At 38.6% G+C, this 27,139-nt stretch overlaps 1 protein-coding gene across 4 annotated transcripts; it reads left to right on the top strand.

The window, feature by feature from the left end:
* Positions 1 to 312: 312 nt before the first annotated feature.
* On the top strand, positions 313 to 26,716 carry LOC139131255 (fibroblast growth factor receptor 2-like). Of its 4 annotated transcripts, none has more exons than XM_070697242.1 (19): positions 313 to 552; positions 953 to 1,065; positions 9,864 to 9,940; positions 10,983 to 11,058; positions 12,134 to 12,445; positions 14,126 to 14,254; positions 14,384 to 14,522; positions 16,510 to 16,646; positions 17,170 to 17,295; positions 18,034 to 18,156; positions 18,648 to 18,811; positions 19,602 to 19,797; positions 20,548 to 20,658; positions 21,007 to 21,191; positions 21,512 to 21,717; positions 22,222 to 22,262; positions 22,555 to 22,651; positions 23,228 to 23,327; positions 23,445 to 26,716. In XM_070697242.1, exons 2-19 carry the CDS (start codon positions 996 to 998, stop codon positions 23,553 to 23,555), a joined length of 2,400 nt encoding a protein of 799 aa, XP_070553343.1. In that variant the 5' UTR covers positions 313 to 552; positions 953 to 995; the 3' UTR covers positions 23,556 to 26,716. The 4 variants fall into 4 exon arrangements, 3 of the variants coding, with proteins under 3 accessions (XP_070553343.1, XP_070553342.1, XP_070553344.1); XR_011552088.1 differs by lacking the exon at positions 313 to 552 and having other exon boundaries at positions 695 to 1,065; positions 23,445 to 25,519; positions 25,588 to 26,716; XM_070697243.1 differs by lacking the exon at positions 313 to 552 and adding an exon at positions 711 to 826.
* The last annotated feature ends 423 nt before the right edge of the window (positions 26,717 to 27,139 follow it).

Here is a 27,139-nt window from a genome sequence, read left to right as displayed (position 1 = left end):
TGACCTGAACGTTAGTTATTACTGGTGCCTTATTAGAATATACGAGTGATGAGTTCTACCTGAAAGAGTAACAAAACGCAGGTAAACTCTGTATTGTGTGCTTTTTAATACACGTATCGATCGGTCGGGTCACCTTCACAGTGTCTAACAGAGACTGTATACTGACAGAGAGGCAGGTGGACGTAAATCACCCAACAGCCTATAAATTATGCGGGGCAGTTTCTTCACACGGGCATGCGCAGGAAGAGGAACTGCTGGGATAGTAATGTTTTTTGTAACCACATGACTGTAACACCCCACACACACACCACCACCACCACCACCGGACAGACGGCTTTTCATACCGGCACTGACACAGCGTTTGAATAAAAGGAGAGATGACGGCCAGACAACATTATGAGACAGAATGGAATCTTGGAATCAATCAGTGAGTGAGTCAGTCTGAGTGTCTGGGTCTGTCGTTCCCTCCAACTCTCCCTTCAACTCCAGTCATATCCATGATGATTTCCATACTCTAAATACAGAAGTAGAAGTCACAGAAAATGTACTGGGGTGAGTAACTCTCGATCTGCTCGGCTTATACTGCCATTTCGATATTATCAAAGTCAGTTTTATTGCCTTGGCAGTCGTCCAACTTAAAGGAAAAGCTAACGCCGAGGTGAAAGGTAACAAATGACGTCCTATGTTTAAGTGCACTGTAAACAGTACCCAGTCCATTGTCGGCTATGCTCGTCTACGGTGCAACAAACTATCGCAAGTAAGACGAGCCACCCACGGTTGGATTACGTCCCGGTTCCGAACGACCGCGAAGGGCCCGAATTTCTAGGTACAACACCGCCAACCGTTTAATCCGAAAGATATCGCGATGTTCGCGCACGCGATTGCTGTCTACCGTCCCATCCGTCTATCTGTACTTTTAAGGCCTCTCTCTTAATAATTCCATTATTTTCAGTTCGCCAGCGGGTGATAAACTAAACCAAAATACAGCGGGAAGCATGGACGTCGTCCGCCTTGTCGGTCTGATCGTGTTTTTGCTTTCTACAACCCATCGTAGCATGTCTGCAGGTAGGTGCTGGCTTATATTTTTGATGTGTTGTTGTCTTTTGTTTTGTTTTGTTTTTTATTTTGGCTACCTCCTAGTTCACTGACTAGGCTGCTGTCTTTTTTTTCGTCGCCAATAGGTGTGCCGTATGATCAATATATATGGACCTGCATGTACATCCGGTTGTTTAAAAAGACATCCGGGTGCCAGACCATAAATGTATGTTAGGCCATTACAATACTATTGAGAGGTCACTTTGTCCAAGAGATAGTTTTGCACGCTCATAATTTTCACTCTAAATTTCCGTTAACCTTCATTTAACTAGTAAGCTATTGATAAACTGTAGATTGTTTATTTTTTCTTTTTGATGTCATTTTTTTCTGATTTTGTTTCTATCATTGGCACGATGTTCACGCAACACTTTGGTCATTTGTTAAAAAGTAGCCAAGCCAATTTTCAGACTAGTACTGATAGCCTGGATCTACCGACATTGCTTTTCAATCTTTTCCAGGGCTGAAAATAACAGCCACAGAGTTCAGCAAGAAATTCTTGCCGCAGCGTTCGTTTGTTCCTTCGATAAGTTGTATATTTTGATTTGCAAATAATAAAATGCATGATACGCGAGTTGGCCAAGCCCTTTGAATGCTTCGACAAGGCCAGTATCAGGACAGTTACTCTAGTAGTCTAAGTGTACAACTATACCCAAACACGATCCAGTTAAATGATGGCGCTTCGAACATCTCGGAGGCTAATGTCTGAGTTGAAACAATTGTCCATTACGATGTAAACAATTGGTGTTTGAGGAACATTGTAAAAAAAGTGTTGGGGGAAATATGATATCTTAGGTATAATGATCGTGGCTTAAACATTTCCGCATTTTACCACATTAGTGCGACACGGTTTATTTTTGTGTTCCTAATCTCCCGACCGACCGTAAATTTCAGCTCCGACATGAAAATAAAAGAAAACTTTTTTATTTGCGCCGCCTCTGAGGCGATCATCCTAGCGACACCACCACCATCATCATATTGTGAGATTGCAGCGACTCAGACTGAAAGGACAGAGAGCACAGAACACTGAACTGAAAGACAAGAAATTGCAGTGACTGAATGGACAGAACATTGAACTGAAACAAGTACACGTCTTTCTTTACTTAAAAATTGTAAGAGACTGAATGGACAGAACATTGAACTAAAACAAATACAGATTTTTTTCGGGTACTTGTTTTTTTTTAATTTCGACCGTCCGTCCTGCCAAAGTATTCCACTAGAGATGAGAAACAAAAAAGCAAAAGGGTCACCCTTGGGTAATTAATTCTTGCGTTCTGAGTGAAACGTCGCAAAGTGCGTGTGGAGCTATTATTGTTATGTTGTCGTCTCAGTCTGGTGAGTTTGCCTCGGAGGTATTGACGTATTTTTAAAACAGTGCGCGCATACTCATGACTACAGGCGCGTAAAGCTGTTTGATACCAAAGCGAGGTTGAACACACGGTCCGGACCGATTGTGGTCACGGACAGTGTACGTCCACGAAGAATAAACGTTGTGTTTGCAATCAGAGATCAGTCTTCAATTTTTACAAACCCTTTCTACTTACTCACCAACACTTTATACTACCAGTCTATTTTAATGGACAAAAAAATCAGTAGAGTTATCGTGCAAAAGTTCGGATTTCAAAAAAAAAACACTCAATTCGTTTCCCGATATTTGAAATACAATTTTGTCACCAATCCCTGTGTTACTCGATGAGGAAAAGGTGGCTTTTTGTATTTCCTCACGACAACAAAGGCTGGCATAATCCCTAACAAGCTGTGACCTCATCATTATCTAATGGGGACACGTATATAATGGTTATGCGGGCGTGGCAACGTTCGAACTGACTCAATCTGCAAGCTACGATTATCAGAAATTTTTGTGGAGGGTGTTCCAGGTTTTTCTGTACTTTTTAAATCGACGTGAACAGAATATGCCAAGCTGGCAACCTTTTCGTGGACGTGAGCAGAGGAAATCAGGGAAAACATAAGTTATCCATCCATAATCGTGGTGAATTTCTTGGCAGCCATTAAAATGAGCGAAAAGATGGTCATTCCAGTTCATAACACAAAATGAACGCATGGCAACGTGACTATCAATTGGCGAATTAGAACACAGACTGCGGATGAGGTGTGTTATAATTTTGAATGATCAATAACAGACAGTAAATATTCGTTCAGTGATATGCATATCAACTGTTTGCGCATACTCACAGAGAACTCTGAAGCCTGTCAAATTGTTACGTGATAAGACATTTAAGTTGTTTTGACGGGAAAAATAAGTTCAGGGTCAATGGTTGACCTTGTTTTTTTACAGTATACACTAATCTTTTGTTTTTTACAACTCTCAAAGTCTGTTACGCACCAGTAATTCTCGCAAAGGCACTTACAATTGAAGTGGTACACAGCTGCCAATTGTCTTAGAAATGAGACTGTGAAGCAGAGTCAAAGAAATCTTAACCAGAAACAGGTCGGGTGAACGAACGTACTGATAACCAAAGAGACTGCATTCGTGTGAAATACAAATAGAGAGCAATTTAGGGAGGCCATACAGTTACTTTTTGCCAGCCAGCTGTTGAATATTCTTGATGGTCACCAAAAGCTAGTGACGATAAAGTTATATACTTGCCATCGGTCAATGTCCCTTGTTTGATAAACAAGGGCCAAAAAAGAAAACGACAGTATGGGAAGGATATTTGATAACAGTAGCTCCTTTGTGTTGTCGTAACTACCTGCATTCCATTTTCTTGGCGCTCGTACAAAATTGCCATGTACACCTAATATCCCTTTGGCGTGATTATCAGATATCCACGCTGTAATTTGCACGTTACTTTCACGTCGCCGTTCTCATGTTGCTTGTACCTCTAATATATGTATTCGGTGTTGCTGCAGTACGTACAGTAGCGCGAGGTTTTGCCTGGGGTTTTGGATTGGATGCCGTCCAACCCATGGACGCCGTCCAACCCACAACCCAAGGCATAACCTCGACCTACTTTACCGCAACAAACTTCGGTTGTGACGGTTTTCCTGGGGACGCTCCGTAATTAGCGACGACATTGACAGAAATCGACCTTGCATGCTCCTCGCTGTACTCATAGAAAGTGGGTTGCTAAGGAGTGATTGTAACCGTATCATCGCAATATTATTCCGATGTTGGGTCATCCCACTTCATGGGAGGGGCTGTTGGGCGCACTTCGAAAGTGACCAATTCAAATATTACGATGTCAAGAATTGTTTACACAATTTGAAGGACGTTTACGTTTAAGTTCAGTACGACGGCAGGTGTGAAACATCGGCTGGAGTGTGTAAAATGAGAATTCTACTATTGTTTTGAAAAGTGATCTCGTCGTCAGTTCACTAAAGTTATGAGGCCCGCCAAAAATCTGACAAAATCGAACTGGCGCTAGCATTCTAGACGATGCTAGACCGAATGACCACTCAGTGCACAGAGCGAGCAGCCATACGGCATCTTTAAATGCTATGTGGATATAATAGCCTTACCAGTCAGCTAATCTCCAAGAGTTATACACTTAGACGTCCCATTTGTGCGAATTTAAAGTTTCAGAAAGGAGTTTGTGAGCGGATTAGGGACAAACTTGCAGTGACAACGTCGTAACTCGTTTAAATTTCACGTTGCAGTATGAATAAAATCGTCTACTCGTATATTTTCGTCACTGGCATGCCTAAGTGTAAATAGAACTAAATTTGTTTAAAAGACCTACACGGAAGTTCCGAGTCGAATTTCGTGGGAGTATCTTAGACTTTGTATCCGAAACTTGCACAGAACATGATCATGACCTCTCTTAATAACCGAACGAATCGGAAACATGATATGTGCACTTTCTATGTTGACAGTGTCGTGTATTTTCAGTGGTGGAGTAGGATTTTTGTGGCGCATTTATAGCTGTACTCGATACTGTACTAAGTAATTCACTGCCTTGATACTAAGGGAGCCTTCAGTAATTACAAGGGGGGTGGGCCGGGGGAATGGGGGGAGGGTCACTTTTTAGAAAACAGTTCAAGGGGGAGGGTCACTTTTTATAAACCTATCTTGGGGGAGGGTCACTTTTGACAGAAGCTGATTTTATGGCCAAAACTTTGATTGTCCGTGTGATATTTCCTGAATAGGAAACCACCAACAAAATACGTACACACTTATAGACCGCCATGCATAGTGAATTGACATTTTGGTGAAATTCCAAAATCAAGTTTCTTACACAACCATAGACTTGTAACCACTCTAGTCTAATCAAGAACAATAATTTAAATAATCAAGCATACATAAATGCACAGATTTATCTAATTTTCTACTGAAAAAAAATTATTCATAGTTTCATCATAGACCCCCATCATGCCGGAAAATGCCGAGAGAGTTTGACCGGCGAAGGGCTTGACTACGCAGTTTCTGCGTAGTGAAGCTTCATTACGTATTCATGGTGACCCCTGGCCAGCTGTCAATAACTTTGGGGGCTTTTGTCTTTTGGCCTGCTTTGCATATGCGTCGTTGGACACGACCTGCCAATCACCCAGGTAGTCAATTAAACTATTAATTGACTGTTTACCGACCCAATTAACACTATCCAGCAGTATCAGTCATATTTTAATCGCGTTGCCCGGTGGGCACAACGTAGGAACGCGTGTATTTCTGTGTGTACGTTTCACTTGTGGTGTTGTTTGTACCATCGTGTGTCCTTGTTTCACCTACAGCATTACCTTCAAGGTGACAGGCTTACTATTAATGTTCAGTATCATTGCACCGAGTTCTGCCCACGGTGAAAACCACCTGTTTTGCCTACTAATTACTGCCCGTCGCTGCCCGTCCTGAATGTAGCCTATCTATAGCTACAGTAATCACATAAATCATTTATCAGTTTTGATATATACTCCTAAATTGTAAGTTTGATCAAAATCGAGACCACATTCAAGGGCTATGCAGACTGTCCATGTAAGCACACACAGTGACAAGAAGGCGGCAAACACCTACTCACCAAGCACATCGAATCGGCGAAAAGAAGCATAAAAAGCTAGGCTTATCGCCAAAACAAACGCGCCAAGCGCTAACAAAAACCCATACCAAGCGGCCCTTTTCAGGGCCACAAATACTCCAAAAAGGGAACTACCAAAAAATACGATAAGATGACATAGAACACACAAACACTTAAAAGAAATAACAAAAATCGTACACATAACAAACAACTGAAACACAACATTAAATACAAAATAAACAATCACAGTAAAGTAACAGAAAACATAAATCAGCTATTTCCAAAGAAAAGCCGACAACAACATGAAATTCAACAACAACCTATCATCGCTCAAACTATGAAACTCCAAAAAATAGTACTAGGCAAAAGCCTTAAATTCATTCGGACACCAACAAAACCAAACAGAATAAAACCACCTCAGGATTTCAACAAATAAAGTCGTATAATGTGACTACGCTACATCGTGAGACACAAACAATCGCAACAACACCAATTCAAAGAAAAGTCAAATTGGACTCCACGAACAACAAAAAAACAAAAACTTGAAAGCTATCTGAAGCTTCTAAACTCGCACTTCTAGAGATACCCTTTCAAACAAGGAAACAAAACATGTCGCGTGCCAAAGAATCGCGATAAACCAGCTTGCAAACATTGGACAAATTTTGGGAAAATAACCCTTCGACAAGGGTCGGTTTTTCGTTATTGTCAACACAAACGATTACGTCTCGAATGCGAAAGGCAATTACGTAACACTCAGTATTATACACAACAAGCCAGAACAAACAGTAAACAAAGTAAATGAACTATTAATTAAAATGTACGAGAACAAGCACATCAACCAGGATACTTGTAAGTATCTTGATTCAATAAACATAAAACCGTACCCCGCAGTGGTACTTATTGCCTAAAAATTCACAAACCTCCGCAAAAATCTAAAAGACACACCAGTCAAAACAAAATTTACCGAAGTAAAAGAAATATAGAACAAACAAACCGAACCACCAAACGGACTCACAACGTGACCAAAATTAATATACTTGCCTCGCTAATCGGAAAGCAAGACCACTAAAATGCATTAAATAAATTTTCACAAACACAAACTAAGGAAAGAATCTACACTGCGACTGATGAGAAACCACACTCGGGTTTCGAAACGCAAGCGTCAAAGGGCGACTCTATCAACTTTTGTAACAACATAGGTCCGGCTGCGTCTCGCCATAAGCTTTCCCCACACAAACAAAACATTACCGTACACACTAATCCAAACTTCTCTACAAATATCCAAAGCGAAACAAACATTTCATTAACACAAACAATCGGATAAGAATGTAGGAACACATTTTCGAAACGAATCAAACACAAACTCGACACAAAATCATTTAGGATAGTTAGGTGGGGAGCCTGTTTCACATTTTTTACATCTCGCTATACTGTCTATAATTCTAAAAATAAAGTCATCTGCCACTTTTTCTGTATACGCGGTTTGGCAAAACTCATCTCTTCAATCGAAAGTCGGGCGATTTCATGGTTCTTTGGGGCACTTAAGTGTACGTCGAGCTTAAGGAATGTAGTTACATTCGCGATGTTTTATTCGAAAATTATTTATTCCTTCAAGGGCAAATGCACATAATTTATGCTGTTGGAAATACTGGCCGCTCATAAACAAGACAATAAACTCAATATATGTGCATTTTTACTTATATTGTCAAAGTACCACCGACACCCACAAAAACCAAATGGTTCAGTCCAGGTATTTGCAACTCTGCCATCCGACTGGTCAACAGGAAATCAACCATAGGTGTCTTTTGGCACGCGTATACGCCAGTCACCTAGGCGACGGTAATCTGCACCACTTATCACCATCGGGAAGGTACTCCTCCCCATATACCACTGGTGATCCCACCCTCAAGGCACTGCGTCATTCGACCAAGCATTGTTATTGTAATTTCCTGCATAAAATTAACAGCGAGGTCAACCGGTCAAACTCTCTCGGCATTTTCTCTCATGTGCACTGATAGTGAATCGACATTTTGGTGAAATTCCAAAATCAAATTTCTTGCACAACCATGGACTTGTAATCACTCTAGTCTAATGAAGAACAATAATGTGAATAATCAAGCATACATAAATGCACAGATTTATCTAATTTTGTACTGAAAAAAAATTATTCATAGTTTCATCATAGACCCCATGCATAGTGAATTGACATTTTGGTGAAATTCCAAAATCAAATTTCTTGCACAACCATGGACTTGTAACCACTCTAGTCTAATCAAGAACAATAATGTGAATAATCAAGCATACATAAATGCACAGATTTATCTAATTTTGTACTGAAAAAAAATTATTGATAGTTTCATCATAGACCCCATGCATAGTGAATCGACATTTCAGTGAAATTCCAAAATCAAATTTCTTACACAACCATAGACTTGTAACCACTCTAGTCTAATCAAGAACATTAATATCAATAATCAAGAGTACACAAATGCAAAGATATACCTATTTTTGTATTGAAAAAACTATTCATAATTTCATCATAGACACCATGGATAGTGAACCAACTTTTTAGATGAAATTCAGAAATCAGCTTCTTGTACACAAATGCACATTTTACTTCCCTATTCAAGCAAAGTACATTTAAATACATTATCAAACATATATAAAATACAGATATAACGTGTTTAGTGGGGGTAAATTGTCAATAATTTGCCTGATAGACTCCATGTATTATGATTTGATATTTTTGGATGAAGCACTAAATCAGCCACATCTTGCCTTTTTATAGTTGCACAAAATAGGGTGACCCTCCCTCAAATGTATGAAATAAAATTTAAATATCTCTTTAAAAATCCTTGCATGATAAATTGCCACTGGCCCTCCAAAAACACCAGCCCTCCCCTAGTAACATAACAATTGAATCAATTGTTATGTAAACTAGCTGATACTGTTTTAGTTATTCCTGGGGAGAATAACGCAGTGGTTGGGGGGAGGGTCAAGTTTTAGAATGTGGGACAAGGGGGAGGGTCACATTTTAGACAGGAGGATAGGGGGGAGGGTCACATTTTATGGTACAGGTGTGCGCGAAATTCCCCCGGCCCACCCCCCCTGTAATTACTGAAGGCTCCCTAAAACTGGTCAACAGGAAAACTGTGGTTCTGCATGATGCACTGTCGGCCAGGTCCGTACTCTACAGCAACCTATAGACGACATGAAAACACCGTACGGAACTTTGAACGATGAAAGGTGTCGGTCGAAATTACAAATACATTCAAATTTTCTATGTATTCGTTTGTTTGTTTGTTTTGGTAAAAACTGTGTTTGTATTTAAGTCAGAAGTGAATCGCCCTAAAACTGAAAGCAAGCAACGCAATTTTGACCATGATTATGAATGACGTATCGGACTGTCATAAGTTCTGTTCGCTCCGCTGTTTTATGTATATTAACTTACCGATGCTTATACCTAGCTGTGGTAATTCCGGCTCCAGTGAAATTATGATTCATACTACACGATAATATACGGGTACGTATCAGTATCAGTACTCCGTAAACAATAGGAGAATGGCAATACAGGCATAGCATGTACGATAATTCTGGATGTTTTATTTCTGTTTATACGTTATAAGCTTATGTAGTTTTGCTGTCAGTAATTGGTATAATGAGTTGTTTACAACAAGTTGCGGTTATTAGCAGAGCAAGATATGATTCAAAGGGTTTCCAAAAATAGGTTCACTGTTGTATTTTATTCCATTCTTAGATGATCATTTCGCAGTTCACTACATTTGACTTATTTGTGTCATTTTCTAGCCGTCCTTCAGGATGGAGGCCGTCGACCCGAAAACTTCGACCCTTTCTGTTTCCATGAACCAACCAATAATGTGACGGTAAGAAAGCTCATTATATCCAGACAACCGATGGAAATTTGCTGCCTGGAAACGCCCGTGATTATTAAAAGCGAAATTCAGCGAATCAGAGGAAAGAAAAACGTGGACCATTGCTGGAGAATAAAATCTGCCAGTGGGAATAATAATTAAATTTGGATATATTAATGATGACACAGATAATCATTTATCGTGAACAGTGCAAATATATATATATATATAATATATATATATATATATATATATATATATATATATATATATATATATATATATATAACTTTGTACTCGAATTAATTATAGCGCTCTGCTCAGCATCGAGCATTTCCCACGAAGACATCTGTATACTTCGATATATATATGTATGTATATATATATATATATATATATATATATATATATATATGTGTGTGTGTGTGTGTGTGTGTGTGTGTGTGTGTGTGTGTGTGTGTGTGTGTGTGTGCAATATTCTCTCCCCTAATGTGAGGTCTCGCCTTCAGAATATTCTTCTAGTAATTGAACTTTGAAGGACATGACTGTCAAATTTCTTTTGATCATGTTCTTCGAAATATTTTTGCTTGAATCTAGTACTTTGGAAGGTAGGCTTTTAATTTTCAGAAAAATGGACAGGTCCCCATCGTGACCTGCATGTATTTCTGTGACTCTACAAAACTTAAATTTTGTGACATCGTTCAAAACAAATAACAACAGCCGAAAGGCCATCATAATCTCAGTGCGATGACGCTAAAATTAACAAAGTTTAGCAGGAAATGAAAAATGAAGATTTTTGCGAATGATATTTAAAATGTTACATGGAATTCAAGCTGTAAATTACAACGATCAGCTTTCTAATCTAACCCACAGAATGAAACTAAAGAGGCCTGTTTAACATGGCTTTTGTTATAGCTTTTTAATGGAAATCTTCCAATTCCAACCATATATATGAGAGTTACAATTACGAATTCCAGCTAGACCTTGACATCGAAAGACGTAATAGTCAATCTGTATCATCTTGATTTGTATTCTCATATATTTTCTGTTTCAGGACTTCGTTTCGATCGAATATACCAGACCAATCGGATCGCCACCATTGAGGTTTTCCTACCAGCCACAGGATGGTTGTAAGTTGTAAATGTAATTTGAATTTGTATAGCCGCTCACAAACAGTTACTCCATGATTGTCTGTCTCAGAGAGCTATAGTTTTAGTTCGGCTAGTAAACGGCCATATGATGGCACGTTCTAATTGTATGACCTATGACCTATGTTATAGGGGTTAATAATCAGTTTCCCGTCTACTGAGAAAAGAAGGGATTCATTTCTGTCATCTTCTCCTGGAGCATAAACGCACATTCTGTTTTCAATATCAATATCAAAAATACCAAATGATATATATATATATATATAGAGAGAGAGAGAGAGAGAGAGAGAGAGAGATAGATAGATAGATAGATAGATAGATAGATAGATAGATAGATAGATAGATAGATAGATAGGCCTATATATATATATTATTATTATTATTATATATATATATATATATATAGATATATAATATATATATAGGGTTTTTTGTTTTTTTCGTATGTATTAACTGTCTTGTGCAGTTTGAATGATAGCCAACGTGGATTTTGATAGAAGTGTAAACTACAAGTTTATTTGAAGACCACTGCATTAAAATTTCACAAGGTAGCAAGCAAAGTCAACAATGTTATGATACCGTTAATTCTGTTGGGATTTTTTACCAAAACAACATAAAAAAATCTGTACATATTGATTGTGGTCAAACCTACCCCCCCCCAATAAAATGTCTGACGCATTAGTTTATTCGACTTTATTTTGAGCAACAATAAATATTTTGAGGTAAAAGTGAAAGTTCTTCGCAGCTGATGTCAAATATCTCTCTGCTACTTGTTTTCCACCCCTAAGGCCCTCTCCGCATTATGCAAAGCCTTTCAACGACCCCCACTTCTGTCACGTGATTTTGCCCTCCCGATCTGCACCCCTGATCAAAATCGAATCATTCATTTAGCCACTTGGCTTTTTTTCAAGAACAAGACTTTCTCCCGCTCACCAATGATTGAAAATGGCATGCCCGTTCAACCTTTCCGTGCGGCATCTAGGAGAGTATGTTAATCACCACTTACTAATAATCAAGTAGGAATCAAGCTCTTTATCGTTTGCTTTCGTTCTTTCAGGTAGCATGACACTCTACGTCCCGGCACCTGACAACGAGCTGCCGCCAGAGACGCTCCAGGAATCCACGATGACCTGTTCAGACGTCACGGAACGGGATTATCGAGCTCCAACAACTGTCAATGTATACGTTCCGGTTGAAAACTGGCCGAAGTTGAGTATCATAGATCCGCAATGGGGCTTGTTGACAACTCTCCTTGCCGAGGTGGAGTTTCGGTCACCAGAGGGACTCACAAGGCTTGAGTGTCTATATCACATACCGAGTAGCCCAGATCCACTGACGGGAAGACTTACATATAATATACAGATTCGAGGTGAGACACTGGTTTTTCAAGCATAGGGCTGTTAACTTCACCATCTTTCAGTTTTGAAAGCACATATAATCAGTATATAAACATTGACGGATAAGACCTGAAAAGGTCGCTTAGACTCTATTTAAGTAGAGGACGTTCGCGTTCGGCTAAAGCTTTGGTTGATTAATCCAATTCTGCTCATATCGTTGTCATTTTCTCTGATCAGTGTTTAATGTTTTCAATCGATAATGCAAATTTTACTTGATATATTGTGGAATTCTACAAGAACAGTTTTTGCTAAAACCTTTAAGGCTGTAGGCGATGACATGCATCGTGGCATGATCGAGCAGAATATCTGATATAGTGGTGATATGCCTTAGATAGAAGTCCATCTTCTGTCGTTTATCGCTCTGTCGCCATGTCATTTGTTGATTCCTTCTGCAGACGATCGGGCTTTTATGATCTGAAAATGCTTCGTTAATATCACTTGAATATTTACTAAAGGCGTTATTTTATCTCGACATTCTCTATGTTGCCCTCTCTTGTGGAAGTAAGCTAGCATTTATCCTTATAATGTCAAACCCGACTGTGCAGGATGACAGTCACAGGATGGTACACTGGAACGTTACTGGTTGTGGTAATACGCTGAACAGTTACTCCTAACCTGACTTTAAATATATACTATGTGCTTTGATATATTGTGACTCTATTTTGAACTGTATAGACTTAAAACAAGATGGTTTCTATACAAATTCATATCATAATCAACGCTTTCTTAAGAATTAAGTCATGGTAACATTAAAAACACTAAATGATTATTTGTGACGTTCTTAGGCTGCGTTCACAAATAACGGCGGGGGGGGGGGCTGGAGAAATCGCGATTGAAATCTTGTTTTTTGAGATCCCCCACCCTCGATACCCTCAAACATTTTCAAGTCCCCTACCGCCTATATGATCAAAACTTTTCAAGGCCCCCCCCCCCCGATTATCATATAGCCGCATATCTATTGGGGATGCACGCAAAGAAAAAATAAACATGAATTGGGCAGTTCTGCTCGCAGATGTTATCACTTAGAGGTTATTTAAGCAATAAAGCACACCCAGCGACGGTAAACCACAAGATTTTGACCAGTTCACGAAATTTATGCACGAGCGATAGCGAGTGCATATATAAAGTGAAATGGTCAAATTAAAAACGAGTGGTATACCGTCGCTGGGTGTGATTTATTGCTATTATATCATAACAGTTATTTGAAATTTTGGCGTGGAACGTCAAAAACGGATTTTTGCTCAAGTTGAGGCTCGCGCGTATGCCAGCCGTGGTATATCGCCAATATACCACTATTCTTTTCGCGTCTCGGCCAATCAGATCGCTGCATTTGCGCCTTCAATATACTGGTATGATATAATACCTGATATTAGCAGTTTGTAGAACCACATTCCTGAGGGAAATTCTTAAATTGATTCATTTTTAAAGACATCAGTGGACTTTATTGATTTACCAGTCAAAGCCGACTTGAGTTAATCCAACTCTGGCACCTGCTGAAGAGCACAAAAAATAACGACCATTAGAGAGTGGGCGAATTGTGAATTCCTGGCTACATTAGATGCTACTACAAGTTTTATCAAACAATACTGGAAGGTTAAAATATTCCATCAAATAAACATGTTAATTTCGAAAATGTGTGGTTTCTCTCACAGCTTGTCCTCCAGGCTTGTATGGTGCAGACTGCAGTGAAAACTGCACATGTTACAACGGTGCGTCTTGTCATAGTTTCAACGGGGCGTGTTACTGTGCCCCTGGGTGGCGAGGTCAAACTTGCGAGCAAGGTGAGATTAAATTTTCTTCAGCATGCGATTTAAGAATTCGGCCCCATCTTTCACTTAGATTGATATGTTCAACATTCTCATTTCACACATCATGCCAATAATTCTCTTACAATTTGTGTTTAATTCCAGTTTATCCAGAAGCGGTGATAATTCCGTCACAAGACCTAGAGGAAGTGTACGTTAGCGAGCAGTTAAACCTGACCTGCGGAGTCTTTCACTTCAATGCGACCAGTACATCCTGGTATTTCAACAGCGTGTTCCTACATGGGTGGGTGACAAAGACTTTTATACAATCGTTCATTCGTCCATAGACAATGCACCACTTCTTTATTACTTGATGATTTGAAACAATCATATATCAATCCAGTCAATAATATTGTTACAATAGTTTCAGCTTGTGTAATACTGACGGTAGTACAGAAAAAAATGAAAAAAATGTGTAGGCAGAAAAGGATTCGGACCGTCCCCGTATGGAATGATGTATGTAAGCTTATGTTGTATAATGGATGAGAGTTCGCGTGGCATGTGTAACCTCCACAAATGTAATAATCTCCACAAATGTAATATCAACCACAATTGTAATAAAATGCACCCATAAATGTAATATCGCCCATAAATGTAACAAAAATCAACCATAAATGTAATAAAAACACCAACCACAAATGTAATAAATGTTAACCATAAATGTAATAAAAAAATCACCCATAAATGTAATACTTGTCAACCATAAATGTAATAAATCTATTTTGTCGTTGCAATTGAGGAATTAGCCCTTAAACATTGATCGATGTAATAAGGAAAGCAACTCCACACATTATTCATTTCTTAATTGTTTGCGTTTAGCTTGTTTAGAAAGTGTATTTTACGTTTCCCTGTTTTGTGTACAGAACTGACTGGCCATGGCTAGACACAGATGTAATCTGAGTGTCAGTGCAGTCTCTACTCCAGAGTGGGGAAGACTATATAACACTACGATCCTTTAACGCCGTTTTTCGAAATTGCCGTACTTTCTTAATCAATCTCCTCAAATTCGTCTTCAGTGGATAAATTGTGTGGAATAATCGATAGATTGTCTTTATTCCTATGTTGTCCCACTTGAAGTTTATTCCTTCACTAGGGATGCCAGGATGTCTAATTTTGTTCTACTGTGTTCAAGGTAGTGTTCGTATTGTTTTTTACTACATGTTTTGTGTCGTAAGTTTCAGTTATAAGGTTTTATATTTCTCTGATATTTGTTCTGAGTCATCTGTCATAAACTTTGTGTGGTATCACTGGTTGACGTGTCATTTTGACACTTCCTTATTATGTAATTATCAGTGTCTAGAACTGCTGGTCCACTTCCATTATCTAACGGTTTGATCAGTACCTCGCCGTTTTCTGATAGCGTTCTCAAAGTATTCAATTCTGTGTTTCGGAAAGGAAACCAAGTTTCAGAAAAGTATGCAATAACATTACACTAGTCTTATTAAAAATATTATTTACTCAGGGCATTGATAAACAAATGATCACATATGCAAGTTCAAGTTTATTACATTTATGGTTGAGTTTTATTACATTTATGGTTAATTTGTTTATTACATTTGTGGTTGCGGGTTGTTACATTAATGGTTGACTATTTTATTACATTTGTGGTTGATTTTATTACAATTGTGGTTGATATTACATTTGTGGAGATTATTACATTTGTGGAGGTTACAGCATGCGTGTATACATACATAGATAAATGCATGTTACATACATACATAGATACATACATATAGATACATACATAGATACATACATAGATACATTCATACATACATACATACATACATACATACATACATACATACATACATACATACATATATACACGCATGCATACACATACATACATACATACATACATACATACATACATACATACATACATACATACATACATACATACATACATACATACATACATACATACATACATACATACATACATACATACATACATACATAGACACACACACACACACATACATACATACATACATACATACATACATACATACATACATACATACATACATACATACATACATACATACATACATACATACATACATACATACATACATACATATATACATACATACAGACAGACACAGACAGACAGACAGACAGACAGACAGACAGACAAGAAAGGATATTCATTCTGAAGACATTTTAAACTGCTGTAATTTCAAAGACAGAAATTATTCAAGGATAATTGTTGTCAATTACAGGAATGAAGTTCACAGCGTTGATTTCGTTAGTGATGTGAATTACAGAGACAAGACAAGAACTACCGGTAACTACACATGCGTAGTTGAATCAACAGAAGGAGATGAATACGAAGCAATTTTCGAACTTCAAGTTAATGGTCAGTGACGTCTTCTACACCATTATCAAGGATGAATAAAATCAACTATATTTTTTATTCAAAGCGTGCGTTTCCACCGCCTCGTCAGGAATGATCAGACAAAAAGTAAAAAAAAACCATGTTTTATCGCACGAATGATTGGTACGAACAGGCATCTAACTCGTAATGGGATTCTATACATTGGTAACAAAGTCGGTGTGTTAACTTGAAACTGCTCAACATGATATAATGTGGACTGCAACTGAACACTGTTACAATATATCTGAAAGAGTGAATTTATGACAAAACGAATTTATGACATAATCAAACTTACTCCCTTATGTCCTGCCGTAGATCACAGTCACTTTCCAAATACAGTCTCTACACTAGAAGATCTGTGGTCAGACCTACTGTAGGCTATATTGTTTCTCTTCTTTGATGCGCTGGGTTTTTCAGGGCATTGCCGAGCTAAAATGGATGTCAAAGGAATTCCCGTGCCATCCACATTTTACGAACAACAACAATTCATTCATTGTCTCAACAGACTGTCCACCAGGAATGTACGGCACTATTTGTGATATCAACTGCGCATGTCCCGTTAATTCTACCTGTGAGAGATTCGCCGGCTGCCTGTGTTTTGCTGGTTTAACTGGAAACAACTGTGATCATGGTATGTGTTAATCGTTCTCGTTGAAGCTTCATTCTGTTACTTTGGCAATCTTTAAAGAAAAAATCACCATCCTTCTTCTTTTGGTTAAGGATGAAGTGCCCATCTTTCTTATTTTGGTTACTTGTGAGAGGTCGGTTATCATAGTCTAAGCGAAGCCTATAAAGACGTGAATACAGCGGTGATGCGATGATATACTAACTTATTCGTAATGTTTGTGCTGCGTTAGAACACTAGCGTGTTTTTTACATCAGTAAAATGAATTGAAGAGAAATGTAACGAAAATAGATGTCATAAGATAGCGATTATGTCTCTGTTGCCGGTATTTTGTATTCCTTTGTATATTTCTCTCTTTTCTTCTTTTATTATTTCCAGAACGATTACCTTGCCTGTACGAGCTTGTCGGTTTTCTGTGTATCTCTTTTAAGCTTTTGAGTGTTGCAATTTTTCTCACCACAATTTCAGTGTAACATTTTACCAGTTTTTGAGAATTTTTCTGTAATGTTTTTGACGATTCTGGCTCAAATGGACATAATTTTTCATTAGTGAAAAGTTTTGACCTAACTTTTGGAGAAAATCTGAAAAATAATTGTCTAGATAAGAAGAAGTTATCGGCAGTGTATTCTACAAAGGCAACAACAATTAACTTTGGTGCTCAAAGAAATAAAATGCATTTTCCTGTTTGACACTTGAATACTTTAATATAAACTCGTTGCCTTCTTAATGTCGTCAAACTTTCAGTTTGCCCCAGCAACTATTATGGACGGAACTGCAGCGAAGAGTGTCTTTGTCAAAATGGGGACTGTGATCATGTGACAGGAAATTGTACGTGTATTGACGGATGGGAAGGAGTTTACTGTGAAGGTACGTACATACGTAACTCCGGATCCACCAGTGAACCTGCAGTAGGACTCGTGGGTTCTGGTCGGGAGATTACGGGTCTGTTACAGTGATTTCATATCATTCGTATTAAAATCGATGTTGTCGATTGAACTTCTGGATGTTTGTACTGAAAAGATAGTTGTAGAAACATTGCCCGTAACAGATACAGAACATGCAAACGAACGTCCAGGGGATTGAAAAAGAATGTATGTTTTAAGGTTTGTTTTATCCTTACATCAGATACATAAATTTTGTCGGTCTTTGCTTATTCATGTTGTCTGTCCTAACGCCTGCGGTCTATTTTAGTGAAGGTTAAGATTATATCCTGATATACGGCAGGCCAAATCATCAAGGCAATAGTAAAATCTATCTCAGCATCTCATTCAAATTCAATAGACTAAACAACATCAGGGTGAGAACCCTTGTTAACCGCGTATACACACTTCTCAATAATGCTACAATCCCAATTACAGAGAAAATGCCCGGACTCCCCGTTCAATACCTCGTCGTCGCAGTGGTACTTGGTGTTTTGTTCGGAGCGTTGGTGATATTTGTGATAGCTTACGCCCTCAGGCGGCGAAGCCTGCACAGAAAGAAAATCTACACGTCGGCATCAGATCGCATCAAAGTTCTGCAGGTATGTTTGTACACGGTCCCTCCACAAAACGTGGTTTGTAAACAAAATTCTTCTGATTTGCGTTATGTGATACCTTCATGAGGATTTTGTTATGCATCGCTTTCGAGGGTATTTAGTGTCCTTAACTATTACAACATAATGTACAATTGCTATACGAATATACCTACCTTTCAGAATTACAAAGTTTAAGGTTGTTTCCGTCAACATGTGTGAGGGGGTTAAAAATTGGACACAAGACAACCTGCGTGTATCTCTGTCTCTCTCTATCTGTCTCATGCAAGTTAAGCACATGTCATCTCAAGCGAAAACAAATGATGAAAGCAGACCCTTAAATATATACAATTGTATCATATCAGTATATTGATTGTGCAAATACAGCGAGCTGATTGGTCCGACGCGAAAAGAACCGTGGTATGTTCGTGATATACCATGGCTGGCACACGCGAGAGTTCTTGCCAAGAAAAACATCCTTTTTTGACGTTCCATGTCAGAATTTCAATATAAAGTTATGATATAATAGAAATAATTCACATCCAGCGACGGTATACCACTTGACTTTGACCAGCTCACTTCATGTATGCACTCGTGAATTGATCAAAATCTCGTGGTATACCGTCGTTTGTTGTGCTTTATTACTTAATTATACCCATCTCTTATACCAAAATCATAAATTAAAGTCGTACTCCACAGTTATAGTGTAGGACAAACGCATAATAAAGTACGGTACACATAACACAGCAAAGGTCTGAAAAAGTGTTCGATATTAATACCAGAACACCTTTTTCTTCAGGACATAGCTAAGGTGGACAGTGCAAATGACGGAGAAGGCAGTGTTATGGTAGCCGATATCTCAAAGTGGATCATCAAAGGATCGGAGCTAAAAATGGGACAACCTGTTGGAGAAGGAGGGTTTGGTGCTGTATTCAAAGCCAAATACCGCAAAGAGGGCGCTGTTGATATGACCGTGGCCGTTAAAACATGCAAAGGTAAATTAAACTTTCTGCTGGTCCTCGTGCCAACCTTTCATTGAGTCAAGTTCACAGACTTACGCGGCTGCGGTTGTAGGGAATGGTATCTGTAATGGGTTTTAATATGATTTGTTTGCTTGCTTGTGTTTTTTTTCTCTTTTTCTCTGGCCACTATACTTTGTACTGTGCCTGCAGAAGCATGTATATAATCCTATTACCGTACATTTGAATACCGTTTTTACTCAAACTTTATATTGTATTGCACAAACAACAACTTTCAGGAACTTAAAAATAGGCTAATGTTCAAATGAGATTGCTCGACATTTTACTCCGACGTTCCATCGTATTACTGTGAAGATAAAATTGCATTACCTATTTGACTCTTTACTTGCTCCATAATGAAACTCCTTTTTGGTCTCAAACTATATGTATTTTTTGCAGGAAAAACTTTGACAAATGCATACATGCATGCAAACAGACAGAGAGGTGGGCCGACTGACAGAAAGATGGACACACATACATCATCCATCCATCCATCCATCCATCCATCCATCCATCCATCCATCCATCCATCCATCCATCCATACATACATACATACATACATACATACATACATACATACATACATACATACATACATACATACATACAAGATAGGCAAATCGGTCACTATTACTGGTGAAAAATACAACGAAAATATCGACAGATGCCTCGATATATTAGTGTCGTATCATGCTATGAACACTTCTCAATTTATATTTCAACAGCTGATATTTCTATGAGGGAAGAAAAGGCGCTACTGTCTGAGGCATATCATCATATACGACTGGGAATTCATGAAAACATTGTTAATATTCACGGTGTCGTTGTGAATGACGGTGAGCACTGCACTTTTTCCTTCGATTGTATTAGTAGACCAGTATTCGAAGTAATAATTCCTATTTGTCTGACAGCGTATCATATTCATATAATGATTGTGTGGTCCATCATTACCAGTTCTATCCCCTAACGTCCTCGAAAAAATATCCAAAACCTGGCAGTTAGTAATGATTTCTATTTGAGTAAGAACTTGCGGAAGACGACTCTGAAAAAAATTTATGCCCCTTGCCGTAAGTTTAGAATCTTTCAAGGACTAGTTCTATGGAGTCAAATCCTCAAGAAAAATTACTTAGAAATCATGAATGAGATAAGTCACTAAAACACTCTATGTTCTTTATATCGGCAAGGACCACTGAAGCTAGTTGTGGAATATGCAGAAAAGGGCGACCTCATCGAGTATTTACTTGAACTGCAGTCCAAACAAAAATACAAAAAGTCCACCTTTCTGGATTCCCTGCCGCTAGAGGGCTCATTCCTCACTGACATCACTGTAGACGCATGCAGAGGGCTTGCTTATCTACATCAGAAACACGTAAGTAGCACGACTTTATTTAAGGGTACAAGAATCACTCTTAATTTTTATACATCTAAGAAAAAATCGACATTCTCCATTATGCAGCATGTCGTGTAGTTCGTAAAGCATTTAATATACCATGTAATAGCGTCTGATAGCAGAATAACGTACAGCCATACTGTGTCTCTATCTGCATCGGCCGTCTCCCTCTCTCTCTCTCCTCTCTCTCTCTCTCTCTCTCTCTCTCTCTCTCTCTCTCTCTCTCTCTCTCTCTCTCTCTCCCCCACCATATATATCAAATGAATAGTAATATCTTTAAGGGTCCTTTCTCACTTCAGATTATCCACAGAGATATAGCAGCCAGGAATGTCGTCATTTACGGCGACAATGTCGGAAAATTGTGTGATTTCGGTCTTGCAAGAGATGTCTATTCTTACATATACAAGAAGCCGATCAACGAGAACGATGACGTCAAACTTCCTCTCCGATGGATGGCTCCAGAGACGCTAGAAGGAGATTTCGGATACTCTGAGAAAAGCGACATGTAAGGTTTCAGTGATGCATATATCTTCGGCTTTGCTGGATGAACACTCTATCAAAGTCGAATTACTTATACTAATGGCAACGCTTTTGTATGTTTGTATGTCGCCTCCAAAAACTATAAATCAACTTCAATTATAAGCTTAATGAATTACAACTGTTTGACACGTGAAGATCACATGAATGGTTTTCTTCAAAGTTCGCTTCTGCAGCATGTCACTAAAATTACAAATTACCGTGTACCATGTGCCATTAGTTCTCCAACAGTTATGGTCAATCTAATCGACAAAACGCTCTGCGCCATGCGTAAAGGCCTTTGTTCATGTCTGGCTCTTTTGAAAGCAATGTGATGTACAATCGAGTGAAAAGTGCAAAATTGCATCTTTATCGTTGCCATGGTCGCCATTACTTCGTGATTATCATACAATCTTCTGAGTGTCGTCTCTACAGTAGATCTCTTAAGTCCTAATCTAATTTTATTGCTCCTTATATCGATCCTTGCTTACAGATGGTCCTTTGGTGTTTTGTTATGGGAAGTCAGTTCACTTGGTAAGTGTTTCCCCAATATGCGTTCGTGTGTATGTGTGTGTGAGATAGATAGATAGATAGATAGATAGATAGATAGATAGATAGATAGATAGATAGATAGATAGATAGATAGATAGATAGATAGATAGATAGATAGATAGATAGATAGCGAAAGAAAATGGGAGAAATCCGTCAGTTTGATTCCATACAATGCATGTGCACTTCTCAAGCTAGAAGACTGTAATCAAATTATTTGTTGAGTACTTTTAAAAACTTACCTATTCAAACGTGTCATCGTTTTAAATAATCACAGGACGCCGCCCATATGAAGATCTGCAGAACGATCAAATTTTATCTATGATAAAAATTGGAAAGAGACTTTCAAGATGTCCGGGTTGCCCTCGAGATCTGTAAGTTTCTCTTCATTTGGGAAGCAAACCATCGCTTTCATACTCTTTCCATGGTGATGTCAGTAGTTGTGTTGTGGAACTTAAGAGAAGCACATTCACGGCAATTGTGTCTGTCTCTTATCCCTGAACGCCATGCCTATAATTCATGGTCTTGGCGACGACGATGATGATATTAATGATGGGCACGGTGGTGGTGATGGTGGTGGTGGTGGTGGTGGTGGTGGTGGTGGTGTTGGCGCGGCGGGTGCGATGATGACAATGATGGTGGTGATGGTGGTGGTTAAGGCGACGACCACGATGATGATGAAAATGATGATGATGATGATGATGATGATGATGATGATGATGATCATGGTAGTGGTCATAATCATCATCATCATCATCATCATCATCATCATCATCATCATCATCGACATCATCATCATCCACAGTAGCATCGACGCAAATGGCGCTTATAGACTTCGCAGGTATTGCTTTAGAGGATCCTGATAAGTTAATGACAGTTCAGTACATATCGACGATCATCTTTCAACTGTCGTAGAGTAAACCATTCTTAATTCCTCTGCAAACTTGCAGGTATAAAGTTATGAAAGACTGCTGGAACAGCGAAACGGACAGCAGACCAAGTGCCAGTGACCTAGTACAACGTTTGATCACTTTGAAACACCAAAGAAAGGTCAGTGTTTCTTTTTAAAATTTCATCATGTGAAAATTTGGTTCTAATTTTTTTCAAAAAAAGTTTTTTTCAAATTATCAACAGAAATAATCACGGCACTTCATTTGAATTTTCTAGGGATTCTTCAGCGATCCAATGAATGCTAATCTGAACAGCAACAGCGTCCACAACAAATCTCATAGGATGCCTGCTCACCTACCTCCACTGAGGTTGGACGTCGAGGAGTAGCTGGAAGAAACGACTGAATATAGGGAACATTGAAGATTAAATGTGTTGCTCTAAAACACTTTCCGCGGAGCGTTTTCTCTGCAAACATTGTGGATGAAAGACAGGTGACTCGCACGGAACGTGACGCTGAATTAGCTGCCAATGGAAAGTGAAACCTACTTCCAGGACTTCCAGCGGAATGTGTTCAGGTTCCCAGACGGGGAAAAGTGTTGAGGTTACTTTACAACAAGCGTTAAGAGAATTCATTGTTATAATGAGTACATCGTGCCTTTTTTACGTGGCGGCGAAATAATACCTGTCTCTTAGACTGCACTGCTACAGGTATTTGCAGAGCAAGCTGCCAAACAACCACAGAGTACATTTGCAGACACTAGGTTAAACTAAGAGCATTATACCTGCCGGCTTTGTTGACGTTTTCCCCATGACCATGCAAGCCATATTCTCGAAAGTATTATGTCACTTCGTAAACAAAAACGACAGTGTAGCTTATTGAAAGGTTAAAGATCCAAGCAAACTCTACTGCAGTCTGTCAGAATATCATCAAATCGATGATTGTGTTTAATAGAATGAACAATATTTTTTCTAATTTTACATTCTGTATCGGAAGATAGTATGTTTTTCTTTACTGGCATTCAAAATGGATACACAGTCATTGTTACAATGGGGAATGTTTGAACAATGAAGGGGGAGTTTATGATAAGTACACTGCAGAAACCTAGGTAGAACCGGTCCCGCTTTATTTTAACAGCAGCCGAGAGGCGATCAATCGATGGGAATATCAAGCCAACACGCAACTGTGTCTTACAGCATCACAGAAAAGACTGTGGACTCTCTGGCCTTCGAAGAACAGTACGCTGGTTTGTTACCTCCCAGGCCAGTCAACATTTGTGTGTAAATTTCCCAGGGATGAAACAAAGCAGATTAAAAAGCCGGGCAAAAAACTTGAGAGATTTAAATAATAGAAAGATAGGTCGTATACCAAGGTGAGAAAGTGATCTTCATTTCTAACCCCTGAAGCAGTTCAGAAAATAGCAGGCGCAAACTACTATTTTGTAAACTTAGAGTATTCCATAGGTATTCTATTCCTTTCACGGTCCAAGTATTCTAAATAGTTTCCTTTTCTGTTTTCACGGACTGTCCTGTTTAAAATAGGTACACACGCTTTTCCGTGATTTTGGCAACACGCATTAAATGGGTGTTTACCACAATCTACCTCTCGAGTTTGTATGGCAACGTCCAGAACTTCGTACGCGGTGGAGGTCTTTGACAAAACCAGTTTATAGTCTGGTTCCCTGCCCCATTTCTACCGCTGGCTGCGCTGCTCAAGAAAATAGGGGAGCTACGCAGTCAGCGTAGAAATGGGGCAGGGGACCAGACTAAACCTGTGTACTGGTTGTGTGAACTCTTTTTGAAAATTATAGTTTGCGTAAGGTTATCCTCATGGGCACTACACCCAATATTGTATAGGGACCAGTAAATTCGCCCTGGTTCCCTTCCGCGAGGGCCCATAACAATGTATTAAGGCACGGCAATATTTATTTTATTACACGGCTATAGGCTGCCAGTGCACGGTGTGCTATATGCTTACTTCTATGCACCTCAGCGATTGCGACAGTACTATTTTAGGCTGACTAACACTGCTAGATGTGTAGTTTCAGTTAGAGATGGAAGACTGCTGTTATATTGAAATTTAATATTGATGTAACAGTGAAGGAAAAGTAAATTTTACTTTTAAAGTAAATTAGGGGAATTGGCGCGACACGTGTTTAAGCCATGTTGACTCAATCCAGTCATTGGGCTTCGCCCGTTGGGTGTCAGTATGAATAAACAAATAAATAAATGCTTTCCATTATTCGTTGTTTTCGGAAGAAGTCAATTATGAATAATTGTGAAGTGTAAATTGTAGCCCTCGTTATTACTTAAAGAACTGTTTTGATGTGTACGGTTGAATAGATATATCTTTAGTATAAAAGTTGAGTTTTTTGGGGGTTTTTTAGTTTTAGTTTTTTTATTTTTTGAGTTTTTATTTGAGTTTTTTAGTATAAAATCACTAAGTTTTGCTCAGTGCTATGGTCTCCCCACTTTCAGTATTTATTTTACCGTATTGAGAAGACTCAAAGGAGTTTCTCAAAATATTTAAGTTTAAAGTGTCCTGCACATGGTGATTGTATTTATTATACAACTTCGTTTGTAACCTATGGAGTTTCTTCTTACTTTAAGTGTTGGTATCAGAAGACGCCGAGCCCAATAACTTCGACATAAAGTACAATAGCTTATAGGTGTTATTGGACGCTATTTGACCTATGACCTCATGGCACCTTTAGGTCAACACAGGGAAAAACAAGAGAAGATTTCACGGTATTTTTTTAAATAATTATACATCTAAACATTTAGTATGTCACACAATGAATAATGGTCAGTCCAAAACCCCTGAATTTGAGTGAAACTATGCCGCCGAACTACAATTTCTACGACGCGTCTCGGACAATGCGCTGCGCAGGTTGAAATTTCGTTCATGCGCTTTGCGGACGCGCTGAACGCGTTTCCAGTCTACCCTCAATCGCGCGAAGCCGAGGGTCCTAAAACAGCCTTTTCCAGTAAAATTTGTACGACGCGTCTCGGACAATACCTCTGCTGCACGATGTCGGACATAAATTTTGATACTTTGCGAATAACTTATATTATAAGCAGCCTTGTACGCTCTTTAATCATCCCTGTTTTCTTATTTCGGCGGAAAGTTTATAACCTTTTGACATGTAGTCCTTTCAGGGAGATTTTCTGTGACTTGTTGTCTTTTGCTAAAACTGCCATTTTACGCTCTACCCAGATGGCTTACAACGCCCTCTGTATTCCAATTTCCACTATGCAGGTTCAATATTCCTTTTCTTTTCTCCCCCGGACTGTTACACAATGTATCAACATTTCTGTTGACATATATTTGCCTAAGACTTTAATACCACAAGTGTAAAGACATTTTTATTCTTCGAGCTATTATATTCTTTTATTCAAATTTGTTATCTTAAACACCAACACTCATTATATTAGTTGGCGTTTGTTTGTTTATCTGTTTGTTTGTTTATTTGTATGTAATTAGTGTATTTGTCGGAAACTACTGTTGGGTCTCGAGCCTGTCGACTTGTCAAATAAATGTAATAAATAAAATAGCGTCAATGACACTGTAGCTCCCATCCTGGGCTATTTAGTGTTTGTTCTCTGGTCAGATATTTGAACATGTGTGAAAGGGATAAAGTGCATGAAGTAAAAATACTTAAATGAAATGTACTGGAGACAGTGAAATATGTTTAATGTATTTATTCAGAATATAAAATGGAAAAAAATACAGAATTAGATATATCGAATACTGTGATACAACCATTAACTCATTAAGTCATTTACAATGACATAGTCCCACTTGTAATAGGAGTATTAGTCTTGATGGGGCAGGAAAATGTGGTCATTAAGAAGTATCACTGGAGTGTATATGTTGAGATCTATGGGCACATAGGTCTATGTCGTTGTTCCCAATTTGAAACACGTGAGGCATGTCTAAGTTATGGTTCTAAATCGGGAAAAAAGATCAGACC

This window comes from Ptychodera flava, chromosome 4 (assembly GCF_041260155.1).
Source record: "Ptychodera flava strain L36383 chromosome 4, AS_Pfla_20210202, whole genome shotgun sequence".
In the NCBI taxonomy this organism is placed as follows: domain Eukaryota; kingdom Metazoa; phylum Hemichordata; class Enteropneusta; family Ptychoderidae; genus Ptychodera; species Ptychodera flava.
This window is presented reverse-complemented; position numbering and strand designations above follow the sequence as displayed.

Excerpts from the sequence above, each read along its gene's own strand:
- LOC139131255 (XM_070697242.1), top strand. The coding sequence starts at position 996 with ATGGACGTCGTCCGCCTTGTCGGTCTGATCGTGTTTTTGCTTTCTACA. Across the intron at positions 18,157-18,647 it reads GGAAGGAGTTTACTGTGAAG|AGAAAATGCCCGGACTCCCC; the intron begins GTACGTACATAC and ends TCCCAATTACAG. Across the intron at positions 22,652-23,227 it reads CCGGGTTGCCCTCGAGATCT|GTATAAAGTTATGAAAGACT; the intron begins GTAAGTTTCTCT and ends GCAAACTTGCAG.